The 15746-nt window shown below is 56.8% G+C and overlaps 1 protein-coding gene across 2 annotated transcripts in view; it reads right to left on the bottom strand.

Moving 5' to 3' along the window:
* Positions 1-2614: 2614 nt before the first annotated feature.
* The window catches only part of VAV2 (vav guanine nucleotide exchange factor 2), a 112740-nt gene continuing 99608 nt past the window's right edge, over positions 2615-15746 (bottom strand). Inside the window, exons 18-28 of one of the 2 annotated variants that reach the window (XM_063144802.1) lie at positions 14991-15007; positions 14266-14281; positions 13193-13320; positions 12572-12646; positions 11941-11993; positions 10703-10819; positions 9672-9759; positions 9414-9537; positions 8477-8566; positions 6389-6543; positions 2615-5755 (exon numbers count right to left, since the gene is read on the bottom strand). In XM_063144802.1, the coding sequence (XP_063000872.1) occupies positions 5708-5755; positions 6389-6543; positions 8477-8566; positions 9414-9537; positions 9672-9759; positions 10703-10819; positions 11941-11993; positions 12572-12646; positions 13193-13320; positions 14266-14281; positions 14991-15007 (911 nt within the window). In that variant the 3' untranslated portion in view covers positions 2615-5707. The remainder of the gene's footprint in view (positions 5756-6388; positions 6544-8476; positions 8567-9413; positions 9538-9671; positions 9760-10702; positions 10820-11940; positions 11994-12571; positions 12647-13192; positions 13321-14265; positions 14282-14990; positions 15008-15746) is intronic. The other variant, XM_063144803.1, reaches the window with a different exon arrangement.

The following is a 15746-nucleotide window of genomic DNA, read 5'->3' as shown; positions in this document are numbered from 1 at the left end:
TGGCGGGCCTCTCATTGGAGCCGGCCGGGGGTGTGGCTGGAGAATGAGCCGCTGGGGAGGGGGGAGGGGCCGGCCCTGCTGGAAGAGGCCTGGGGCTCTGGGTTAAAGGGGCAATGCAGCAGCCGGCTCCCCACAGGTGAACACTGGGGCTCACGTCCCAGCAGCCCTCTGCACATTCACCGAACCGGCAACCTCCTGTCCTACACCAGCCTTGGGAGCAGAGGGCGTGGTGGTCAATGCTGGGAACGGTTTCCTTCAAAGGACGGGCGGTGGGGTCCTTCCCCCCTCCCCAGATTTACCTTTCAACTGTATTTCCTCTCCAAGGAGCAAAGAAAACACTGGAGACAGGCAACCCCGGGCCCTCCAGATACTTTTGACTGTGAGTCCCACAATCCCGTTCCATTGTCCAGGCTGCCTGAGGTTGATGGGGGTTGTAGTCCAAAACGTCTGAAGGGGGGCAGGTTTAATTTGCTTATTGCTGTGCTACTCTGTCACCCAAAAGTTGAATCTCTCTGGGAGGTTCACTAAAGTTAAAACCACGAAACACAACATGATAAAACATGATATAAAACTTTTAAGAAGTTTAAAACAGCAATATTAAACCCACAAAGTGAAAAGCACCAGCAGTGTAAAGATCTAAGAAGACGACACATTTAAAAACAACAAAAACTGTCTGAAGACACAATCCTAGGCACGTTTGGAAAGAAAGAAGGAAAACTGGGAGTTGAAGGTCTTTCCCCGTCTAAACATGCCTAAGATTCCACCCTAAAATCCCTGGGGAATGAAAGGTGCCTCCTCCCCTGGCACGGAAGATTGCAATGCAGGCGCCAGCCGAGCTGACCTCTGGCGCACGCGGTTCTCCTCTGCCCTCCTGAGTTCCGTCCTCACAACAGCCCTGTAAGGGAGGTGGGCCTCAGAGATGGCAGCCTGCCCAAAGTAAGCCTCACTGTTTGACTGGGATTATGCATCCGTGTCTTTCTGGCCCAGTCTTGATGGATCTGGGTGCATATATTACAGGATAGCTGCATTTCAGACACATTCAGCAAGATTTGCTATCGGGATAACTGGTTTTGGAAAGGGTGAATGGGTGTTTTGCGTGATGTGCCTGCATTCGCACATCCAATGTATGTTTCAAAGTTTTTGTTTGAAACATGACGTTGTTTTTAAAACCTCCTGGCCTTTCGTCACAAATGAGACCAAACAGAGGGGCGGTGTAGTGTAGCGGCTGGTGTGTTGGACTGGGGGTGAGGAGACCCGGGTTCCAGTCCCCACTCAGCCATGAAGCTGTCTCTCAGCCTAACTTACCTCTCAGGGTCGTTAGGAGTATAACAGTGGTGTGGAGGATCATGTAAGTCGTCTTCGGTTCCTTGCAAGAGGAAGAAAAGCAGACTATAAATGTAATAAGAAATAAAATACTCGGGCAGGTGGGCTGAAACGCTTTCAGCCTGAGGACTGGATTTAGTTTCGATGAAGCTCTTGGCGTGCCGGGGGTGGGTGGGGACGACATTCAGGGGAGGGGGACTGGAGTCAAAAGTGGGCGGTTCAAACCAGCCTGTTTCGGCTTGGAGCTCTTCCTCCACCTTTGAGTGAGTGAAAATTGCACAGAAGCTGGGAAGCCCCCCAGGGAAAGGGAAGGGGGCTTCCGGGGAACCTCAGAGGGCAGGACTGGGTCACCAGAATTGGCCCGGGGATGTGAGGTCCCACCCCCCTAATGGAGAATAAGGACCCTGCCCTGAGGAGCTTACTCTCTGCAGCTTGGCAGTGGGTAGATGAGGGGGAGAAAGGAGGGATCCCGGCAGGCGAAGTGAGGGGGCACAAAATAAGGCTCTACACTGTGCACTGAACCAGGGCAGAGCCATCATGCGCCTTAAGAGAGGCATGATGGGACACAGAACAACTTCAGCTGTGCCCCCACATCAATGCATGCAGACACACGTCTTAAGCTCACGGACGGCCGTTTTAGGTTCCTGCAAGGAGCACGGAGCCCTGTGAAGGAACTCCTCGGGGCAAAGACCAAGACGCCTGTCTCCCCATGCGCTCTCTCTCTCTCTCTCTCTCGTGCGCACATTCTCTTTTAGTTCTGTTCTAACCATGTGTTGCTGTTTTTCTATTTTACTTACACTGCTTTCTCGTTGCCCCTGACTGTTTCTTCCAACTGAAGGCGCAGGATAGAAATATGCAGAGAGAACAGAGACCCGCACAGACAAAACACACACACACACCTGCTGTCCCTGTTCTGCCCAAAAAGGGAGACGTTTATTTGCAATAAAAAATGTCTTAAAAGGGGCTTTGGGGGGGGGGGAGAATCGGTCAATAAAATCACATCCTATTTGTTTGCTAGAGAATCCCCTTTGATCGTGTTCCTGTAACTTAAGAAACTTTAAGAAACAAACAAACATGCAGAAGGGTGGTTCTATTTAGCAGCTATTTCCCCCCCCTCAGTTTGCATTAAAAGCAGTTGCAAATGGATTCTGATTCCCCCCCACACACACAACCCCAGTTATAAACTCACCTTCAAATCATCCTCATCACCTATATATATATCCCGCCACCACCTTTTCCCTCTGGCCCCGATTTAGGGCAGTGCAAAAGAACCTCAATGAGAACAAAAGAATCAAATCAAGGAATTTAAATATTGTCGTTTCCCCCTATTGTTACAATTCTTTAAAAATGTTTTTTTTTTTTTTTGTAAAATCAATTAAAATATATGTACAATATTCTCACTGTCATAATAAAAAAACTTCCTTTCTTATTCACAAATATATATCGTGGCAACAATTCAGTCAATAATTAGTTACAAACAAAACCATTCCTTAGGTGTGTGGGTGGGTGGGTGGGAGAAACCCCTTACACCACCAGCAAACACAGAGACCCCCTCATGTCCAGCGCAACCCTTTCCAAGCAAGAAATATTTTGATTTTGTTCAGAATTTACCATGAAGAGTGACCAAGCTGGGGTTTCAACGCAGAGCCAAGTGCTGCATCGAAAACTGTGTGGCGATGAGAAGAAGAGATCTCTCCTGTTTTCCAAGAGATCCTTCTCTATATTCTAGCAGAACGCTTAAGGCTCTAGGCCCCTCTGCACACTTTCTTTGGAGTAAATTCACTGATCTCTATGGGTGCTTCCGGATGTGGCTTTTACTGTGCGATCGTCCCGTCTCAGTCTCAGGACTTTATGGAAAGATCAGGCCCCGTAGCAAACCATCCATGATCAGTCCACGTTTTTCTCACGGCTGCATCCATCTCAAGGAGGGAGAAAGCAGAACAGCAGGGCAATCTTCCGGCAGGTGTGGGAAGGAAAATGCGTGACCGGGGCCACGGTGGGAGCAGCTGTCCCCGGAGGAAGTGGGTGAGAGGTTGAGGACACCCCTCCATCCTCCATCTCTTTGCCCTGCGTTTGCCGGCCAAGGAGTCATTCCGTGCCCTTTCCTCTCTCCCGAGACTTCTTTGGCCTTACGAAGCGGGGAGAGATCTCCTTGAACACAGAACTTTTGCTCACTTCTGAATCAACACGCGTGAGATATGGCTGCAGCTGCTCAATCAATTTTCAATTTTAGACATACGTATCCAAGTTCCTCTCTCCTGGAATAGGGACACTTGTGCAGGAGTCTCCGCTTTTAACTGTTCAAAGAAGGGGGCAGCCAGGCAGGCAAAGGGGACACGTGGATCGCGGCCTCCCCTTCTCCCTTTGTGGAAACAGGAGTTGCAAAGAAGGCATCCAAAGAGCCCCTTCCGACATCTGCGGGGGGTGGGGTGGGGGGTGAGGGTGGAACAACAGGCTGCCATTTTCTAACCCAGAAGCAGACCGGAAAAACCAAGGGGTGTGCTTGATTAGGAGGATGAAGCAGGTCTGCTGCCGAGCCAGGTTGTGAAGGTGGCCCAAAAAACGCCTGCACAGCGCTGCCAGAGCTGTGTTTAATCAGAAGTAAGGCTGCGATCCACAGGCACGTTTTCAGGGCCCTGCCATGGGAAAGAGGGGCTGGGGAACGCCATTCCCATCAGCGCACGTGATGCAGCTGAGATCTGGTTTTCAGGCCCAGGAGAGGCCCTGAGATGAGGCGTGTCCAGTTGCACCAGGATCATTCAATCCCACCTACCTCCCCGCCGCCACCATAAACACGGAACAGAGGCAAGCTCAGGCGGTACAGACTCACGGGAGGACGAGGAAGAGACACCTGAACCCGTGTGACTTACGTGAGTCCGGGGGCAGAGGCGGCGCCTGCCATCTGGCAACGCCTTCACCCTAACACGCCCCCCAAGTCACACGGGATGGCCTTCCCTCCGTCCGTCTTGCAGCCCCCTGGAAGAAGCCCCCCTGCTTTCCAGGAGGCCCCTGGACTGACACCTGTCCTGTGACAGAGCCCCATCCAGGCGACGGAGCGCGTCGGAGCCTGGCAAGAAGGGAAATCGTTCCGGGGCTCCGGGTGCTGCCAGAAAACCACAGGGCGGCACGCACGTATCTGAAAGCACATGTGGAGAGGGATGTTCCATGCGAGGTGGTGCTTGATGGGGACATCCATGATAGGGAGGAAAAGCCTAAGGAGTTTCCATCAGGCGAGCAGAAATGCTGTGTGTGTGTGTGTGTGTGTGTGTTGTGGAGACGGGGAGGTTCGCACATCCTATGTAGAACTCACGTCCCTTGACAATTCCTGCCCTTACCAGAAAGGTGGCCAGTGTGTGGACATCTATGGAGGGATTAAAAAACAAACCTTTTTTGCAAATGTGAAGAGCAACCAATTTGAAAGCAAATGAACAAACGAACAGAAATGGTGAAATGGGCTGATTTTTCGGATGAGTGCAGCCAGCGGCAGCACCGGCAGGACCTGAAATCGCTCCGGGCGTGAGGGAGAGGAGAGCCGCGATGGCGTGCTGAGCGCCAGGGGCTTCGGTCAGGTGAGAGCGCGCGGCACGTGGGTGAGGCCAGGGCGGGGGGCTTCCAGTTGGCGGCAGAGGCTTCCCCGGGGCGTCCCTTGAGTGATGAATGCGTGAAGGGGCGGGAGAGACAGTGCCAATCTGGGGCCCGGGGAGGGAGCCGCCCAGCCACGGGCCTTCTGTCCTCTGGGCCATGGAAGCCGTGGTCACGTCACACTGCTGCCGTGGAAGGCGGGGGGATTTGTCAACCGAAGCATCTCAGCCTGAGGGACGCCTTCCGGATGCCCCGGGACCCTCGCTCCAGGGCAATCTCCCAGGGCCGCCCCAAAAGCCCGGCAGGAAGAGGCTTCCCCTCCCCTGGCACCCCTGCCCTGGGACAAGGGGCTCCCTCCAGCCTCGCCTTCCGCCGCTCCCGCCGTGGTCTGATGCAGCCTCCGCCGCAGGGGCCACCTCCTGCCTCACACGCCAAGCTGGTCTCCCGCCGGGCGCTCCGTGGCTTCCCCCAAACATCACCCGATATCAGACGTCGATATCTTATGTACAAGCGAAGCCGTCGATGAGAAGCAGCCAACCCCCTCCCAAGCCCACAGACAAGGCGCATGCGTGCATACGAGCCACGCTGTTGTGTGTGTGCATGTGCGCGCTTGCTCTCGCTCTCTTTCTCTCTCACCCACACTTTTACAGATCTGCAAAATGGGCCCAAGCTAGGCTCTCGTGTGTCTACAGTTAGTGCTGGGAAAGGCACAGTCACTTTCACGTGGAGCCCCAGGGACGGACACGCACTGCTTGCACAGGCTTCTCTGGGTGTCTGCCGACGGCACCCGCACGTCCGACGGTCATTGCACGCCCTCCTCCTCCACATAAGTCGAAGGGAACCAGCCAATCTGCAGAGGGAAAACAGAAGAGGCCGTGACATAGGTCACGTGGCAGGAAGGAGGCAGCTGAGTCCTTGACGGTTCAGGCTGGGGCAGCCAAGAAGGTTCATCATGGACCCACCGGTCCTCGGACCTTCCAGTGTGCAGCAGGGGATTCTGAGGAGAACGAGGCACAGGCAAGCCTTATTTAGGGCCCTCCCATCGTCCCCTGGCTCAGTCCCCAGCAGAACCTCCATCTCCCCAACCTCGCAGGAGTGTCAAGAGCACAAAAACTCTCCAGACAGTTCCTCCAGAAGCGAAGGAGCTTCTCAGCCTACATAAGGCTTCGGGTGGCTTTAGCTCCCCGCTGAGACGACGTCCTCCTCTGGTCCTCCTAGAAGAGCGTTCCAGCCAGCTGCAGGACCCGCTGGGAGCAACCCAAGGTCCCATGTTCTGCCTCCCTGATCTTGCTAGCAGATTCGCTCAAGGCACCACAGAACAGGACAGGCTGCTGGTGCTGGGTGACAGTTGTCATGGGGAGCCAGCGTCCCCGTGACTAAAAGAAGCCCTGGCGCTGCGTCCCCTGGGACCACTGCAGCGCTGAACTGTGGGCAAGGGAGGCCCCGCCCACCCCCACGGCAGGAGGGCCACCCACTCACTCACCCTCCCGTTGGTCTCTCCTTTCCACCAGCCCTGGTCGCCGCCGATCCGGCTGTAGATCTTCACGACGTCCCCTTCTCGCAAGGAGAGCTCCCGCATGTCCCGCGCGGCAAAGTTGTACCTGGCCACTGCCGTCCCTATGGCCCGAGGCGTGAAGACTGTGGGCAAACCAAGGCAGAGGAGTGAGGAGGCATCGGGGCGGGTGGGTGGGGGGCGCACAACCGCCAGAGCCCCGGACCCCTGTCCAGCCTGAGCTCTGGCTGGGCTTCTTGTGCCTCTGTGGCCAGAGCCCAGAAGGGAAGGCCGGGGCAGCGCAGCCCTCTCCGCCCGTGCGGGGCATCCGGGAGTCGCTCTGCCTCTTTTCTACAACCCTTTGGGGCAGCAGACGGTCGCCAAAGCAGCCCTTTGGCCCTGGCTTAGGTTTCGGTTCTAGACTTCCGGCACTTCAGGGTCTGCTTTTCGTCGATGCCATTTTGTGGGCACCGTGCACCGTTCAAACAGGCTCCTTCCTCGTGATCCGATCCCCAGGCAAGGCAGTGGTGAGTAACTGCAGAGAGGAGACCTGCCCAGGCCAAAGACCAAGAGCGTTTCACAAATATAGCGGGAGGATCCGGGAGTGCCGCGTCGCCCCCCTTCATTTAGACGTTCGTTGGCTTTTGAAGTTTTGCCAACCGAGGTTGAATTGGGCTGGCTGGTGCAGGGCAAGAGGAGTTGGGTTTCTTGCTGGGTTTCTGGAGGGGGAGGTGCAGAAAGGGAGCCATGAAGGTGGGTTGGAAGGACGGCGCAGGAACAGTCGTGGGAAAGGGGCCACAGGGCACAGAAGGAGCCGTCCCCCTGCACAAGCCCCACGGAAAGCCATCTGGCAGCTGCACAACAGCGGGGGAGGGAAGCCTGTCTGCCAAGAGACCCCTGCCGCCACCCCCCCCCATCCATCCATCCATCCTGTGAGAAAATGTGCATTTGGTTCCACCAACGTGTCACTGAGGAGTCCTTGGTGGGCTTCTGCTCGGGGGGCAAATACCCATCGGATTTCTCCTATTCCGCTGAATTTGTTCTGTATTTTATTGCTACTTTGCACAATTTATTCCCAGCCCTGGGGGTAAGGATGGCAAAGGGGCCCCCTGGAACCCTTATTCTGCAACCTCTCCTGCTTCTGAGGTTTATTTTATTGGCTACCCTAAACTGCAGGGCCTAGAAACTGGTGATGCTTCCCTCCCCCACTTTTTTTTTTTTTAAATGAAATTTGAGCACTTTTATGAGCACTTTTGCCTTGGAGGATCCACACCCGGATGCAGGGAGCAGAACAAGGTGTCCCTGCCCATGGGCAGAGTTCCACCCAAACCCCAAGGGTGGGGGCAGGGGGACTTGGCCTCAGCCCCTGCCCTCTCCCCTTCCAGCCGCGGTCAGGGGGTTGAGCCTCCTTCAGCCTTAGGGCCAAATTCAATTCAGCAGAAAGCTCCAGCCGCTGCATCCCAGGGTGGACAGAGCCGAAGGTGAAAGGCGCGGAGGCCAAAAGCATTTTAACAATAATTAAAACTTGGGAGGAGGGATGCCAGTGGAGCCCTTGCGCCTGAGGAAGGGGGGCCCTGGATTTCTTCACCCCCCACATGTCTTCTCCCTGCCCTCCAGGTCCAAGGGAAGTGGGGGTGGTTCCCATAACGCCGCCCTTGCGTTCGCTTTCTTGTTTAACAAACCCTACTAATTTAGCCTCCGCATTTCTTCTCTTCCTGCTTCTCCCAAAAAAGTTGAAGTTTTTAAAATTACATTTTTACACAGTTAAGGAAATGCAAAAGATGCTTTTCATGGCTTTTAAGCTTTTATGTTTTCCTGCAGGCTGGAGATCCGTCTGTCCGTCTGCTCAATGGCAAAGCACAGGCTGCCGTGGGTTAGGGCTGCCGGCAGGGGTCACCTTTTCCTCAAAGAATGGAGAGAGCGAGGCTCGGTGGCGGCAGCGGTGGCGGTGGCGGCCCCTCCTCCTCCTCCTCCTCCTCCTCCTCCTCCTCCGCTCTTTGCATGCACATATAGACAGACACACACCCGCACACGCACACGCACACACACACACGTATGTCTATCTATCTACACATATACCTGACCAGAAAGGAGTGGAGGAATTCTGAGAAGTGAAGTTGTGGCCCTGAGGACTGAGAAAGGAAAAATTGTAGGAAGCACAGGAGGCAGCTGCAGAAAAGGTCAAAGAGAAACGGAGCAGCAGGAGAAAGGGGACGGGGGGGGGGAGGAACGGAGGGGAACGAGGAAAGGGGGGGCGAGGAGGAAAGAGGGTTAGAAGTGGGGAATCAACAAAGGAGAAGGGGAGAAATCAGCGAGGCGGCAGATGCAGGGAGGGGGGCAGCGAACGCGAAGCATGCAGCTCGGGAGGGGGGCCCAGCACGGCCGGGCTGGTTCGGACCCAGGGCCACGGAGGGCAGCATCCGCTTCCCTGGAGGTGCTCCTGCCAGGGGCCGGCACTGTCGGGCCCATGGCGCGGTCCGGGCCCAGGCAGGGGCTCTGGTGTCAAACGCCACAGCGCCCGCCGGCTGGCTGCACTGCTGGGCTGAGCCGGGAGTCTGGGTCGTGGCGGGAGAGACAGCCCAGAGACGGGGCCCGTGGCAAAGGCGCTGCGCAGCAGAACCCGAAAGGAGGCCTCTCCCCACATGCCCCGGCATCTGTCTGTGGGCGCCGCAGGCCCAGCCCGGGCGTCCAGATGCCAGCAGCCACGGAGGACGTGGGCAGCTGCCGCCACTGCTGGTTGGGGCCACCCCTCAAACAGAGGACAAAGCGCCCCGCCAAGGGCGGTCCACAGCCCTACAGGGAACAGTCCTCGCGATAGTTCCAGTGGCACGTCAGGTTGCCGGCCGGATCCTGGAGCACGGCGGCATCCTGGCCACACGGCGGCGGGGTCTGAGCTGCCGCAGCCATTGCGCTGCTTCGCCCGATCCGCTGCCTGAGTCCAGAGGCTTGCAGGGCGTCTCACGGGGCGGGGGTGGGGTGGCCCCCGCTAGGGTGGAATGGGCCGCCCTCTTCTTACCTGGCGACCGAGTCAGGGTTCTGGAGGCCGAGCGCTCCCGGGACTTGTACGGATACTTGAGCGTCGTGTCGAGCTGCTTAAAGCTCTCCTTCAACGAATGGCTTTGATAGTATTCCACAAGTTCCTGCAGAGGAGACGGACCCAAACCCCGTGAGCCTCCCCAGAGGGGCTCCGCGAAGCAACGCTCAGCCCCCGCAGAAAGAACAGGCCCCCCGCCCGGGCAGCTCCCCCACCCCTACCCCCACTAAAACAGCGTACCAAGAGGCTTTCAAATTTCTTGGCTTCCGTGATGTGGATCCAGCTGTCCTTCTCGACCACCTTAATGTGCTTCACTTCATCGTTAAACCTGTGGAGGGAATGGGCAGCAGCCGATTCAGAAAGAGCGCAAATAGAGAGTGGGGGGCGCCTTGGAGCTGAAAGAGGCCAGCCGGGCGACCGACCGGCGCCACACCGGGGAGAGCGGCCCAAAGCGGCTAAGGGAGCGGGGCCTCAATCCAGCAAGAGACGGCCCAAGTCCCAACCCACAAAACCTCCCTGGAGGCCACCGGATCACCATGTGCGCCGTGAGAGACGTCTTCCACGTGGCCTGAAGCCACTCAGCCTGCCCCCCACCCCTGGCCAGGGGTGTCGTGCAGACGGGGGCTCACAGGCACAGAGCCCCGGGGCCTTTTCATTAGCAGGGGCACGGACACCCTCTGCCCTCCCCCTCCCCATTCAGACCCACCCCCTTCACAAAAGACCTGTTCCTAGCAGGTGGAAACTCCCAGAATGGGTTTGTGGACAAGGGATCAAGCCAGCTGCCCGCATCTCCGGCTCCTCCTTGGGGGAGCAGGCCTGAGGGCCACCCTGAGGAGGGCCTGCCCTTCAACCTTTCCCACCACGCCACTGCCCCGAGGCATTCGCATCCAAGTCCAGGGGCTGCTTGTTGCCTTCAGAGGCCGGCCCAGCAGCAAACAGGGCCTCCTCTGCAGTGGCGCCATCCTTAGGCAACCATCCCTTTTCTACAGAGGGCTGTAACACAGTTGCAGACATATATAATGTCGCGCTCACGCTTGCCGCAAGGAGCACACACTGGGTGGGTTGCATCCCAAATTACACCAAGCCTTCCCTTTCAATGGGTCTACTCTAAGTAGAGCAAGCAGTGGAAGAAGCCCAGGCTCTCTGGTTACACGGCGCAGTGGCTGGAGGCCGGGAAACGCCCCTGGCCAGCCCCGTCCGACAAAGGCAGGCATGCTCTGCTCTGGCGCCAGCCAGGCCCCTTCCTCACAGCCGCCGGCCCCCTCGCTCACTTGATGCTGATGGCAAAGCGCTCGGCCTCGGCTGGCCTCTCCCGGATCAGGTACGTCCCGCTAGCGTGCAGCTTCAGCAGGTTGTCGGTCTGCTGCCGCTCCATGTTGCCAGCAAACCTGCGGGGAAACGCGTCACCATCAAAGCCAAGCCACAGCCAGGAACGGAAGCTGCAGGAAGCAGGTCCTCCTCCCGGAGGCCTTCTGGACGGAGGGGCTCAGGCCTGGCCGTGGCACATGCAGACGTGGCGCACGGGCCGTGTCCCGTGCATTAGTAGGAAGCGCGCGATGCAACACCCCACGTGCAGAGCGCCCACGCTTCCCACATGGTGGGGAAACATTTCAGCATGCCTTGGCTCAACGTGGAAGGGCCAAGGAAAACGGCCCCGGGGGCATTCTGCGGCCCCTCCAGGTTCAGGGGATGCCTGAAGTGCCAGGTTTTCCTTTCAGGCCTTGCGGGGAGAGGTGTGTGTGTGTAACTCAGCGAAACGCGGGCTCCCAGGGGTTCTCCGAATCCCATCTCGCAGTGACTCCAGTCTGCATCGGACTGGGAGCCTGGCCTGGCTCTTTCCGCAGGAGAACCCGGGCGTATTCGTGCGCGTGTCTTTCCCCAAATGACCGCATCGGTCGGGCACGCCCCTGAGAGGCGTCCATTCTCCTCCCATTGATGAACGCGCATCTGTGTGCATTTTCCAAGAGAGGGGAGTTTTCTTCACGCCCATTTCCCAAATGTGTGCCTTCCGTCCCACACGTTCCGGAAGGCCCGAGAACCACGCGGCAAGTGTGAAAATGCACGGACTTTGGCCGCAGAGGGCGTCTGAGTCCATATTCAGCCTGGAAGGTGCAAAGGGTGTCAAAACCGGATCTCTCCTGCCGCCTCCCCCCAGACTTCGTTCCTGTGTCTTATTTAGCGACCCAGGGGTGGATGGGTTGAAAACAGGGGGTGGGGGAGCAAGTCCGAATCAAACCCCTCCTGTCGCTACATCCCTGCGGTGACGAAAGGAGTTTGCCTCCGCTGCCCGGATCCTTCCTCCTGCCCTTCTTTCTACCCAGGAGGGAAAAGAGCAGCCCAGGCTGGTGTTGCAAAGCTGCTGCTCAAATGAATGCTGTGGTTCCGTCTCCATGGTTCCGTCTCCACCTCGAGGGCACGGCTCCTCGCAGGGACTGTGACGTGTGAACCACATTCAAGCGGCCCCACGCCTCCTTGGAAAGCCACGTGCTGCTGCCACGGCGCGACTCACCAGGGGTACGCGGAGTAGTCCATCTCCCGCGACGGAGGCCGGCTGTTGGGGGGCTGCAGCAAAGAGAATGGAGAATGTTGCAGCGGCAGGGCTGGGCTGGGCTGGGCTGGGCTGAGGCGGGCGATAGATCCTGGCTGGCAGGGTCCCTTTGTGGAGTGTGTGTGGGGGAGGCTTTTCAGATGCCTGCTTGTGAGCTATTAGCCCCAACGCCAGCAAGGGAAGGGGCAGGAGAGGAGGGAGATGGGGGGGGCTAGTTCCCTGGGGCAGTTCCCTAGTGGATTCTACACTACGAACAGTGTTGTATTTTTAAGGTTTTTAATCTTTGAATACCACTTAGGGAGCTTTGGCGATTGGGTGGTATAGAAATGAAATAGATAAAATAAAATGAAAATGACGCCTTGGCTTCAAACTCCTTAAACCCGACACCCGTCAGTTCTGGGGCCTGAGAGAACCTGCATGTTTAGAGGCAATACAAAGTTGCCGCTGAATAACAGTTGCTATGGGGCAACGAACTGCCCCACTCTTTTCCCCACCGCCCCCAGGCGCATCTGCATGGCCACAGCAGGAAGCAAGAGACTGGAGTTGAGATGGACCTGGGGTCTGGTCCCAAACCACGGCGCTGGGTGCTTACCCTGGCATCCACCGGGCAGGGTTTGACCAACGAGCTGGGGAAATAGCCAGACTTCTTGGACAATATTAGCCTTCCCTGGAAATAAAGAGGAGGAGGAGGAGGAGGAAGAAGAAGAAGGAGAAGAAGGAGAAGAAGAAGAAGAAGAATCAGGGCAGGAGTTAGCGCAACAGGCTGGACCCGGTGGTGCCAGGACATTTTCACTTTCAGGGACGCTGCCATCATCTGCCACCCACCACCCACCACCCACCACCCACCCCACCACCATGGCTTCCCTGTTTCCTCCAATCCTCACAGTAGCTGAGGAGAGACGAACTTTCCCAGTAACTATATATCAGGGATGTCACAGTCTGTTAATGAGCAACTGAGGCCCATTTGCTTTCCAAAAGACTTGCTCCTGATGGACATGAAGTTGACCAGAACTGGTTTCTTGATACGAATCAGCCCTGTGTTTTGGGACATGAGGAGCACCTGTGCTTCCAAACTGGCCACGATGCCCGCCCCCTGCCCTGCGTCACTGACCTGGGGCTGTGGACGGCCGTGACGAATGGAAGACGGAGGGGACGAGGACCCACAATCCCCCTCGTTCTCCTTATAACCTCCCCCGGAGGGTCTCCGACTCACCTCCCACCACTGCGACTCCGGGTCCCCTCTGAGCAGCTCGATCACCTCCCCCATCTGGAAGGTGAGCACCGGTTTCCCCGGAGGGGCCGGGCTGCCGTGATAATTCTGGACGGACACCATTTTGGGACCTGGAATGATGTAGGAAACAGACCCCGGCTGTGTCACCTGCCGCCTCTTTCAGAGGACGGGGAGCCAAAGAAGGCGAAGTGGGAGCCGTTCTGCAACATGCGTCTCCCCTTCGTACGGGACGGGACGAGCCGAGCAGAGAGAAAGGCCCCCGCAGCCGAAAGAAGGCTCATTCACGTGCTCATGTTAGCTCACGTCGCAGCCCGTCACGTCCACGCAACATTTTGAAGTCCAAACAACTTAACCAAGTTTAAAGGTGAGGATTTCCTCACGTCTTTTCCTTCCTACTCGCCTTCTCTCTCTTCCCAACCTCTGAGGTTTTCTCCGTGGTCTGTGTTGGGCTGCAAATGCCTCGTGGGCAGCAACCTGCCACGTTCTTGCTTATGAGACTCTGCAGAGCCACGGTGCAGAAGCTCAGGCCCACGGGCCAGATCCGGCCCTCCGGAGTTCCCCAAGAGGGCCCTGCCCCCTGCCCCTGGCCCCGCCCCTTTCACCCAACCACCAATTGTTTCATGGTTTCACAGCTTTTGGTGCAGTCCCCCCCCCCCATTCTAAAGACTGAAATGCCTCCCCTGAAGACTTACTCACTTGCAGGAAGAGCTTTATGCTAGAATAGGTTGGTAAGATTCGCACCTTTGGCCCCTCCCTGTCGGCTTTTGGCCCCGCCCACCACTGGAGTGTGACACACACACCCAGTAACAATTGTGAAATCCGTGCCTCGTGCACAACTGCTTTTAAACTAGTACCGATTGTGACGAGAAGCCAAGATTGTTCACCCAACAGCCTTTGTCAAAGAAAATCCCATTCTCTGAGTCTCCCTGCAGGCATGGCGGCGCACAGGGGCTCTAGCTCGCCAGGCTGATTTGAAACAATGACAACAACAACGACAACGACAACGACAACAACAACAACAACAACAGAGGCGGCAGCAGCAATGGCACCCTTACCTACATTCAGTGAATCCTGGAGAGAGAGAGAGAGAGAGAGAGAGGACACTTGTCAACCCCATTTGATCCTTTTTCTGCCACGAAATAGTCTTGCTACTGGAACAGCTCTTTTGCTTCTTTCTGTGCCTGAATCGGAACGGAGGTGGGGGTCCCCTTCCGAGCCAGGAAACCTCCCTGCCGCCCCGCCCAGTCCGCAACCGAGGGGTGGCCCTCCTGACCGACCTTGGAGGGCGGCAGTTAGGAGCGCCTCGAGCGCGTGACGTTCAGGGCAAGCCTGGTCTCCAAAGCGGTGCTTTGAAGAAGGGCTCCGCTGACAGTGACCGGCCCAGGCAGGGAACGGAGCAGGGGGGAAAGGGGGCACCGAACTCAGGCCCCGGCGGAGGGAGCTCAGCCCAACGGATGCAGGAGCTCCTTCTTTGAGAGAGGAGACGTGGCGACTGCATGCGGCGACAGAACGCGGCAGGCGCCGGAGTGGCCAGGAAGTGGAGCGCATTCGTAGCTAAAGAACACGGTTTCTCCAATATGCTGGAGAGTCTTTTCATTGGTGGTGGTGGTGGGTGGGGAGGCGGAAATACCTCGGGGTGGGGGTGGGGAGAAAGAAGCTGATCACCCCGCTAGCGGCAGCTCCTTCCCTCACCCCGTCTCAGAGTGACACCAAAACCACAGTCCAGCCACGCATCGCATCCCTCCCTGGAGAGAAGGCAGGAAAAAGCAACTAAGCTCACCTGGTCCGCAGGAGAACCTAAAAGTTAAAAAATAAAAATGAGAAGAGGGGTTAATTGGGGCAGGAAATAAAGACAGCCGTCCCGCTCTTCTGTTGACACAACATGTTGAAATCGCCGCGGTGGTCAAAGTCACGTGTGCGAAAGAACTCAGCGTGCACGGGGGGGGGGGGGGGGGGGCACGTGACTGCGTCTGTTCACACGGGTCCCATGATAATCCCCACTCCCCCCTGTCTTGGTATCATTGTCTCTTCCTTTTCCGCCCTTCCTTTGTCCTTGGACCCGCTTCCAGAACTCAGACTGTAAGCTCTTGGGGGCAGGGAGCTATGGCTTCCCCCCACTTTTAATCGTACCGTAATGTGTTAACTCCTAATAAGGGAATCAGGGCAGGGTTTCCATCTGCCTTCCAATCAGGGGCTAAGACAGCAAGTCCTCGATGCAAAATAAAAACCGTGACGTATTTTATTTAAAACAGCGGTGAGCCAAATTCCATTTGTGGGTGGAGCCAAAGGCAAAGTGGGCGGGGCTAAACACGGTTATGACTGATTTTGAGCATACTTGGAAGTAAGCAGGGGGATAGTTTCTGCATGTCTACTCAGAAGTTAGGACGGCATGACTCAGCAGCACTTTCCAACAGCATGCCTCAGCATGTCTACTCAGAAGTAAGCAGGACAAGCGTCGGCATGTCTACTCAGAAGTACTTCAGGAAGAAAAGCCTCAGGAGTACTGCTTTTGTTGCCTCTAGAATAAACTACTCCC

Source organism: Elgaria multicarinata, chromosome 19 (assembly GCF_023053635.1).
Source record: "Elgaria multicarinata webbii isolate HBS135686 ecotype San Diego chromosome 19, rElgMul1.1.pri, whole genome shotgun sequence".
Taxonomy (NCBI): domain Eukaryota; kingdom Metazoa; phylum Chordata; class Lepidosauria; order Squamata; family Anguidae; genus Elgaria; species Elgaria multicarinata.
This window is presented reverse-complemented; position numbering and strand designations above follow the sequence as displayed.